The 9,888-nt window shown below is 34.3% G+C and overlaps 2 protein-coding genes across 2 annotated transcripts; one reads left to right on the forward strand and one right to left on the reverse strand.

Moving 5' to 3' along the window:
* Positions 1 to 971: 971 nt before the first annotated feature.
* Positions 972 to 2,194, reverse strand: LOC113226017 (elongator complex protein 5). Its single transcript, XM_026458522.1, has one exon. It carries the CDS (start codon positions 2,072 to 2,074, stop codon positions 1,313 to 1,315), a length of 762 nt encoding a protein of 253 aa, XP_026314307.1. The 5' UTR covers positions 2,075 to 2,194; the 3' UTR covers positions 972 to 1,312.
* A 451-nt stretch (positions 2,195 to 2,645) lies between these two features.
* On the forward strand, positions 2,646 to 3,935 carry LOC113225967 (NAD-dependent protein deacylase Sirt4). The gene is made up of 4 exons (XM_026458459.1): positions 2,646 to 2,909; positions 2,980 to 3,170; positions 3,294 to 3,521; positions 3,594 to 3,935. The coding sequence occupies exons 1-4, from the start codon at positions 2,741 to 2,743 to the stop codon at positions 3,918 to 3,920; spliced, it is 915 nt and encodes a 304-aa protein (XP_026314244.1). The 5' UTR covers positions 2,646 to 2,740; the 3' UTR covers positions 3,921 to 3,935.
* Positions 3,936 to 9,888: the final 5,953 nt, after the last annotated feature.

Consider the following 9,888-nt stretch of genomic DNA (forward strand, 5'->3'; position numbering starts at 1 on the left):
AATTTAATACAAAAAAATACAATTTCTTTGAAAACTTATATTTAAAAATGGTATTTGCATCAGTGGCCTTAAATAACAATCTGAAATTGTGTCCACAGTATATGCTGAAAAAAAAACTGTTTTAAAATGTACTTGCAAGTAACACATCACGGCACAGGGTCCATCGGGTATATATTGTTTCATAGCAATGATTGTATATTTGAGCACTTTTTTACCTATACTTACACTCCTTGCCTTTCCTGTTATTGCAAAATAATATTTTTGCACACAATCTCATACCTTCTCATGGTAATGCTTTTTTCATTGAATATGTAATGCAATCTTATAGTATATGCACTGATTCTTAACTTAGCCTAGGTAAAACAATATGTTATTATCATGGCAAGTGTTTATACCAGTTATAATGCCCACTACTTGATCATCCCCATTAATTCCAAAACGTGTCACGCGCGTCGTGCGTTCAGGTACATTCGATATACATTCTTTCTGCATTACTTGCTAAACAATTATTCATTTATAGCTAATTAGAAAGTAATATTAAATACTCAATCCGAGATGCTGGAATTGACTACATTTATTTATATATTTTTATTCAGAAAGGCATATCCGTATTAATTCTTACTGGAGACAAAAGTGAAGTTGAGGTCAATAAGCACCCAACTATCCAATCACTAGTAATGACTATCATTCAAAGTAAATTACCAACATTTGTCACTTTTCCGAGGCTCCTAGAAATCATTTCTGTATCTTGAATGTTAGCTATAAAACTGGGTATACAAGGTATACTCGTTAAGTGGGCTCAGGCGATTATTCCGTAATTATAAAAGATATCAAAAACCTTTAAACTGATATTGAAAGTATGTTACCGAATGAGTATAACAATTTCAATAACTTTTTAAAAATAAAACTAGAAATGTCCACAATTTTAACATTAAACTCTCCCATGTATTTAATATGACATTCGTATAGAGGCTTTAATTCACTACTTTAAGAGATAACAATAAATTCACAGATCTTTTAATTAAATAAAAACAAGTGATATTTATTTTCAATTAAGTACCAAATTTTTATTCTGCAAATGTCATATTAAATGTACAAAAGAGTTTAACATTCAAATTTTTGCTATATCTTGTTTTATTATTAAGAAGCTATTGATGTTGTTATACTCATTAGATAACATAATATGTACTTTCAATATCAGTTTAAAGGTTTTTGATATCTCTTATATTTACAGAATAATCACCGGGGCACACTCAGCAATTACAATCTATAAACAAAACATACAACAATAACATGTTGTATCACAAGTTCATTATATATCCAGATCCTCATCTGGGTCTTCTTCGTCCCAGTCATCAACCGCATCAGGTTCATAATACACCTTGCTCACTCCCTCATTGATCTTACTCATATACGGAAGCTTCAGCTTATACTTTTCAAGTTTATCTGTTTGCTCTATTTCTATTTTAAATGTCGATAAATTGCTTGGCAAAGGTTTCTCTGGTTCATCCTCTCTCTTTTCTTCCTTTATTATAGGCAATGATTTCAATGTTGACGTCTGAATGTTGTAAGTTAAAATTTCTTCAGTTTTCACAATTTTCCCGCTCTTTTTAAGTTGTACTCTAACTTTATTTGATTCTTTTGGATCATAAGATACTATAGCGTTTGATAAATGATTTAAAAATGCTTGTAACTTAGAAAAGTGTGAGAGACAATCTTTGTGCAGTATTAATATTATTTGAAGTACATTAGAATCATTGTTTAGTTTTTTCAAATATTTCAAAGTTTCATTCAAAGTTAGACAGAGTGCCATTTGATTTACTGAATCTAGTATTACAGTACCTTTTGTATTTGTATACTTTTCGTAACATTCGGGTTGAAATTCTTCATGATATAGAACGTTGGATTTTTCTCTGAAAACTTTTCTCCAATTTGAAATAGGTTGTTCGTAGCAAAACATATTGATAGAATTCTTTTCATGTTGCGTTAGAGCCGAGAGCAGTGGTATGATATTTTTGTTACCATCATCCTCTATTAACACTGTTGGTGCTGATCTTAACTTCAATAAGGCCATTTTTTGAATAAAAAACGCGGAAACAGTGAATCAGAACCAGTCCAATTTTCGTGGCGAATGAAACTTATTAACTTGGTACTATATTGGTAAATAACCTCAAAAGTTCGTGTTTTTTTGGTAGGCACAAATTCAATATAATTTTAAAGTAAAGAGGAAGTTATATACAATTTATCTAGTAGCGTTTGCAATAAAAACGTAATATTATATTCTGATACGCGCTGTTACTGTTTTTAACATGTTTTTACACGATTTAGTTTAGTATAATACATTATTAAAGAGTTTCTTCTTTCATAACTTCAATTCAACTTTTGTATCTATGGCTCCAAATTACAGCCAAAGTTCAATGAAATCGTCCATGAATAAAATAGATACGTTGACGTAAGCGTTCCCATTCAGAAATAATGAAAAAATTTCTGAACGTAAGTATTAATTTCATTCATTGAATGCTTCATAATCTCTACCTATCTCACCCATTCTAGTGTGATAATGAATTTGTCCATTTCCCTCTAATTATCAAGTTGCATTGCAATAATTTGACCTTACACATTTTTTACTATAAAAACCCTATGTACTAAATCTATGATAAAAACAGTGACGTTAGCAGTGATATTTTTATATAATAGAGTAAATGAATAGGTAATTTTCTTAATATAATTTAATAGAATAATGCTAAAGCGTATAGTGCCCCATCCTTCGCAAACCTTTACTCGCCAAATAGTTTGTGTTCCTAAGCATAAACCTCCTGATCAAAAGGATTTTGATAAACTACGTGAATTCCTAATTAAACATGAAAAATTGCTTATTTTGACTGGTGCTGGTATTTCTACAGAATCTGGTAAGTTATTAATGGAATATATTATATTTTTGTACTGAGGAGATAATTTAATTGTCAATATGGTTCTCAGGCATACCGGATTATAGATCTGAAGAAGTCGGTCTCTACGCTCGCAGCAATCACAAACCAGTCCAATATCAGGAGTTTGTAAAATACCCTAAAGTAAGACAGAGGTACTGGGCCCGAAATTTCATTGGTTGGCCAAGGTTCAGTGCTGTAAAGCCTAATTCTACTCATCATTCTATTAGAACCTTGGAAAAGGTGAAGAATTTTTATAAGCTAGAGTAGATACATGTAAATACTGTGGATCTTTATTTCAATACATTTCCGTTGAACATCCCATCACTTATTATCATTAAAAAAAACTTTCTTAAAACTTTACAGGCAGGAAAAGTGACCGCAGTAGTAACTCAAAATGTAGACCGTCTACACCACAAAGCAGGTTCAGAGAATATAATAGAGTTACATGGTACAGGTTACATAGTAAAATGCCTCAAATGCCCATATGAGATTGACCGGGCACAGTTGCAGGATGTCATGATGAGAAACAATCCATCTATGGAGAACAGCATCACTATGATCAGACCAGATGGAGATGTTGAACTTAGTAAAGTAAGAAGTGGTATTAATCTTTTTTAGATATTTTACTTTGAGATTTCAACTACAAAAACTATGTGTTTTCAGGAACAAGTAGATAACTTTAAAACACCTCTATGTCCAAAATGTGAAGGTCCCCTAAAACCAGATATAGTTTTCTTTGGTGACAATGTACCAAAAAACAGAGTAGAGCAAGTAAAAAAAGAAGTATCACGCAGTGACTCAGTATTTATTCTGGGATCAACACTTACTGTATATTCCAGTTATAGGATAATTTTACAAGCAAAGGAAGAGCAAAAAAGTATAGCAGTACTGAACATAGGTCCTACAAGGGCAGATGACATTGTAGACTTAAAGATTTCAACAAAGTGTGGTGATATTTTACCAGAGCTGTGCAACTCTATATGTACCTGATTTATTATGTAAATAAGAAAAGCATTTTTGCTTATATGTAGAAATCAAGAAATAATTGTAATTAAAAAAATATTTATTTGCGTTAGATATCTAGTCTACCTCATGTTGTGATTTTAAATAATTTTTTTTAATAAAAAGCAAGGAATCGACAATGGCATTTCATTTTATTGTATAAAAAAAAGAGTAAGGATACAAAATGGTTTTTTCACATAAAGAGCGTGGACCACTCACCTTTAATACAATAAAAATGTGAGGGATTGTAATTTATTAAACTTTTTAACTAACAGACAAGAGGGTCTAACATTACAACATACTAGTGAAATTTGATTCTACATATATTTTTGTTAGAGCCCTTGTTAAGAGGAACACTCGCTGATTCATTGCTCTTTGGACCTGCAACTTTTGTTTTTATCCTTTCAAGTAAATAAACAGAAGGGGTACTTATACTTGGCTCCGTCTCGAAATATAACTTACTAAAAAGCCTCTTTGTCCCACAAAAAACAGGCTTTTTGTAAATGCGTAATGAAGCCTGTCTATATTTTTTTTATTACTTATTAATCTCTAGAATATCATTCCAAAAGTTGCACATTCAAATTGATACAAATAAATAAAAACAACCCTATTGATTAACTCCTACATTGACTACGCTAAGCAGAATCTCGACCATTGCTGTCTTCTACTGTACAAAACAAGTTGTTATTGCATATTAGTGCAAATTTGCGTGAGGTGAATACACCCTATTAGCGATTGTCGGCGAGTAGTTGCGTCCAATTAAACAGACTGCGAGCGTCCAGTCCCAACTTCCAGTCACCATACTTACGCGATCAGTACTGCTCGTAAGTTGCATTAAGTTATTACATGTAATAGAACCAATTAAGAGGACCTGCTACTTGTGGGGACCTGGGATGGCACGAACTCGGGCGTGCTCGCCGTATATCGTCTTCAGGCTGCACGACCCCTCAAAATATTTATCACGTCGACTGAAGGAAAACGACTACTCTCAACCTTTCAAATAGTCAGCATTTTTTCGTCTCAGATTGTTAATAGGTATTTTGGTTTAGGTTCCCAAGAAGACTGACTATAGATAGTATTATTTTATCTCTGCTAACATATCGCCTTTGAACATATCTGATTCCATAATCCTGAACGTTACGGCACTTAGTTTATTATATTGTATTTAGAAAGACAGCTATGCGAGACTCCGTTTTGACTATACTATAAGTAAAATCAGATTCAGAGCATTGGATCGGATTTTCAGAACTTCTATGGGGTTTACTTGAGATCACATTTTTCTCTGTCATTGCACATCAAGCATGACACTTTGACCGTTATTACCGTAAGGGCGCCTTTAAATCAGATGCTTATAAAAGCGTCACTACTTATTTTCATACAATATTTAGAAGCGCAGTTGTAGCGCCACAGGCACTGTCGTCGCACGCGCGCAACACTTTTGCAGTCACAGACGCGCCAATGCAACGCTTCTACAAGCGCCTAATTTGATGGCGCCTAAGGCTCATTTTATATTGCGGCGGCATGGAAAGCGCGAGCATTCTCGAGCATGCGCGAGAATTCCGCGGAAGATTTTAGCTCGTATCTAGTTTGTACGTTACATAATTGATCATAAAGTTTATTATGCAATGTATAATATCGTTACGAAAATTTGCTATATAAATTGAGCCAAAAGAGTCGTCGAATTTAATTTAAACCTTAAATGTCCAGCTTGACGTGCTCTTGACCACGTACCAAAAACAATAATGACGTTATTTTAAAAAGTACTTAGGCAAACATGTTGAAAAAATTGATTCTATATAAATACCTAAATTGAATTTAGTTTCAGGAAGCGATGTTAAACATTGCAAGTTATTAACATTATAACACTTATTTGCTTATCTTTAACAGTAACGGCAGTGCTTTATTAAGATTTTTAAGGGGTCCAAAAAAAGGTGGAATAAATAATACTTTTTAACCGACGACAAGTCTATCGCATATGGCGAAAGACAGCCCGGTTGTAGTCATATTGTCTTTTTGGCTGCTAATTATTTGCCAATAGTTTTAATTCCAACTTTTCGTACATACTTAGTAGACACAGTTATCTTTTACCCCACACGATTAACCGGCAGGTTAGAAAACGATGCAATAGTCAACACTTACCAATATCGTCTATTTTTTTAAAATTTTAGTAATTAAAATTTACTTCGCTATACAAAATTGTTACGGTTCACGGTGAACATTGTTTGGCAGTTACATTTTTTATTGTTTTGGTTTTTTTTAACCGTTCAATTTCTGAAACTTTTTAAGAACAAATTCAATGCTCAACTCTATCGTATTAAACCCAAACACTATAAGGTTCAGAACAGTGTTTTGTAACTTTATTACAACAAGAATCCTTCGGCTATAATCCAGGGAAAAGAAGATTATTTCTTTTTCAATACAAATTGCTTATTTTGCTTAGTACAATTATAATGGCTGGATATAATTATTTAATATCTACTATACAGGGTGTAACAGAAAGGTGTGGTCATATTTGAAGGTCGGATTCAGTTAATGGTATGAAACTAGTTAGCAAAGTTGTTTTAGTACACACTACGTTATTTGTGGAAATTTCGCCATTAACAGTTTCGATCAGCTGATGTCATTTAACGAAAATAAATAGTCACATCACATCTCTATTGAGTATCATAATACAACCAAATTACGTAACTTGAAAAAATTGTGAAATTCAGGCATATTATTGTAAATGATAAAGTACTTAATGCCATATTCTTATTACTATGTTATAATTTACTAAATTTATTATTATTTTATTCATGTAATATGCGTGTGAACATTTAATGAAAAATAAATATTATCGATTACTTTGCCAAAATACACTACTTCATAATAAAACTATTATTTAAAACTTAGTACATAATAACGTAATATGGTTTCGTTAACTTCATATCTTCAATCATACAAAATACACAAATTTCCATTTAATATCCATTAATAAAACTAATGTCCTCTAAAAAACACATATTTAAAGTTATCTCTGTTTCTTTTTACCATATCATATGTAATAATACGCATTCATCTATTGTATTTTAATGAATGAAATTTGTCTCTTTCTATCCGCCGCGCCGGTACTGTTCTAACGCATGGCGGCTAGCGAATCAGCCGACCGGTATGTTTCTTCTAACGCATGACGCAATATGACGCAATCATCCGACTAATACTTCGCACCCTTACAATGAAAGTGACCCAAATCAAAAAATTTAAAAATGAGTTTATACCGTAAAACCATCTTAAAAAAATATTTTGTTACATTAGTCACACTGTGGTGAAGATGAAATTGTGCAATTAAAGCTCGAATAGCACTGATTCATAAAGGTCCCTTTCATTTTGTTCTTTCAGTTTAAAAATTCTACTCCCGCGTCGAGATATTAACGCCGCATTTATTGTTGAATCTGCATTTGCAAAGACAACACGCTGCCACTAACGGATTAGCATTTGAGCCATTTTCGTTCCGAAAATCATATTCAAAAATCGTCGAAAAAAAATCTAGTAGCAGTAGAGCTCCTTGTGAGTTCGTCCAGGGTAGTACTGCCACTTTACCGTGTTACAGTTTTGAAGGGTAAGGGTGCTGGTGAAATTACAGGCACATGGGACTTGTCAACTATGTCTCAGAGAGATGAACGCCGTAGCAGTAGCCTTCGAGCGGCAGTGCTACTGTTATGGACAGGCGTGACGCTTTTCACCGGGTACACGACTTGTTCGACCCGTCGCTTAATATTTAAAAAAAAAATATTTTTTTAGTAACTTACTTTTTAAAGGGACTGACTTTTTTGTTTCGTGGACTTTCTTCTTTTTTAATTGTGAAACAGGGATCACAAAACAATATCAAGGGTTATGACATCTTGCTTAGCTGATGAACATTAAAAAGACTTAATTCTTAATACGTTGAATGATAACAAAAAAATCGTTAAAAAAAGACCTATTGGCGACTAGTTTTTGTAAATTATGTTTTTAAATTGTTGAACATTAAAATGATCAGAAACAATTTTCAGTTGTAAAGTTCCATTTTTCCTCATTATTTTCAAAGACTAATAAGGCCATCACCTTTAGTACTTCAAGAGTAATAAATAAAATAATATGAAAATGTCACAACTTGAATCTTATTTTGCGTATTCCCAAAAAGTTAAAATTTTGTATTGGGACACTTTCATCGTAAAGGTGCAACCTGAAGGTCGGCAAACGTCAAGAAATTAGTTTTGATCGTTGACTACGAATTAATTATTATAATTTTCATCACTTGCTTGGAAATGAAAATATCGTGAGAAAACTTGGATTTCGGAGATAATTGCCGAAATCTTCAAGTGTCTTCGAATGTCAAGTCTCCAACCATTACTTACTATGCAAGTGTAGTGGACTAAACCTTGTGCAAAAAATAGTACTTTACTAACTTACATACGTCTATTGCTGAGCACACGTTTCTAACAACAGGTTTACGCTTAATTTGACTTATCTACACACGACAACTTTCTGTGTATGGGTTTATTACATGGTGAAATTGAAATAATTAACATCCGTTGAACCTATTAAGGTTCTTACTTCCTAATAATATCTACTCATCTAAAGAAATATTTTAGAATAGTTTAAATTAGCAATAGTGTAAAACCATAAAAAATCTTACCTAAATAAACAAAGTATCAAGATTAGTCGCCTTGCGTACGCGATACGTATTCGTAGCGAAGTCACAAGCCTTTGGCGGCAACTTTGGCGGCAAAAATATCACCTTTGATTTTCGCCGCCAGCATTTGATTTTATACATCGTGATGTGGAGTAGTGAATTAATGTTAGACTCGTTTCGGAGGTCGTGGATTCGAATGTCATAGTTGACTGGCTCTATGGTGTAGGTTAGAGTGTTAGGCTTTCGTTTCGGCGGTCGTGGATTTGATTCCCATAGTTGACTGCCTCCATGGTGTAGTGGTTAGTGTGTTAGGCTTTCGTTTCGGATGTCGTGGGTTTCCGATGGGTGACTGCCTCCTTAGTGCAGTATATCCGTAATCACCCAGTCAGTTCTTGCGTTGTGTGGAAGTGGTACGGGTGATGGTCAGAGTTATGTTTACAAACAAAGACGTATGCAGTGCAACGTTGAAGGTCGTAGATACGTAGGATATAGGTATTCGTTTAATGTGTATGTAATGATGTAATTTGTATCATGAGAAGGGTCTTATTTTAAAAGGATGGTAATAATTTTAATTTCATCCTGTAGGTACATTATGAAAACGTTACCCTATATTCCAAAATTTGCGTTTCAGTCGGCGTCCTTTTATGTGCCGCCGCTAAGGCAGAGGCACTATTTTTTTATTTTTTGTAACAGTCTGTAATTGCCGTTTGCGTTGTGAGGACTAAATAGGTGTCATCGTTTTGTTTGTGTCTCGTTTTTGTGTTTATTTAAACTATGTCACGCTTAAGCAATAGTGATTACTATGAGATGATGTTGTGCGTAGGCGCAGCCGATGGGAGCTTGCGCCAGGCTCGCCAAATGTATTGGGCAAAGTTTATTGATGGCGTCCCAGAAAATCGACGTCGACCATTTCCTACTCTGGAATGCTTCAGGAAGATGGTTATGAGACTTCATAATAGTGGATCGTTCCGTGGTTCCAGTTCTGAAGGCCGGCCGAGTTCACGAGACCCAGAATTCGAGGCAGATGTTTTGGAACATTTTCTCGGCAATCCAAAGACAAGTACTCGTCGTGCTGCGGCAGCCTTTGGTGGTGTGAACCATATGAGTGTGTGGCGTGTGCTACGGGATGATGGCCAGCACCCATACCATTTTCAAAGAACGCAGGAGCTGTTACAAGCGGACTATGATCCACGTTTGGCATTTTGCCGCTGGTACCGCGACCAGATTGGGAGGTCTCCCGACTTCGCTTAGTCGGTACTGTGGACAGACGAGGCGTCATTTACGCGTGCGGGCATTATCAAT

The sequence above is a fragment of the Hyposmocoma kahamanoa genome, unplaced genomic scaffold, assembly GCF_003589595.1.
Source record: "Hyposmocoma kahamanoa isolate Upper Pololo Valley unplaced genomic scaffold, ASM358959v1 180, whole genome shotgun sequence".
NCBI lineage: Eukaryota > Metazoa > Arthropoda > Insecta > Lepidoptera > Cosmopterigidae > Hyposmocoma > Hyposmocoma kahamanoa.

What these genes read in the sequence shown, in the direction of transcription:
- LOC113226017 (XM_026458522.1), bottom strand. Translation starts at nt 2,074, where the DNA reads ATGGCCTTATTGAAGTTAAGATCAGCACCAACAGTGTTAATAGAGGAT.
- LOC113225967 (XM_026458459.1), top strand. Translation starts at nt 2,741, where the DNA reads ATGCTAAAGCGTATAGTGCCCCATCCTTCGCAAACCTTTACTCGCCAA. An exon ending in TGGTATTTCTACAGAATCTG is followed by an intron (nt 2,910 to 2,979) that starts GTAAGTTATTAA and finishes TATGGTTCTCAG; the next exon opens with GCATACCGGATTATAGATCT. An exon ending in CTATTAGAACCTTGGAAAAG is followed by an intron (nt 3,171 to 3,293) that starts GTGAAGAATTTT and finishes AAAACTTTACAG; the next exon opens with GCAGGAAAAGTGACCGCAGT.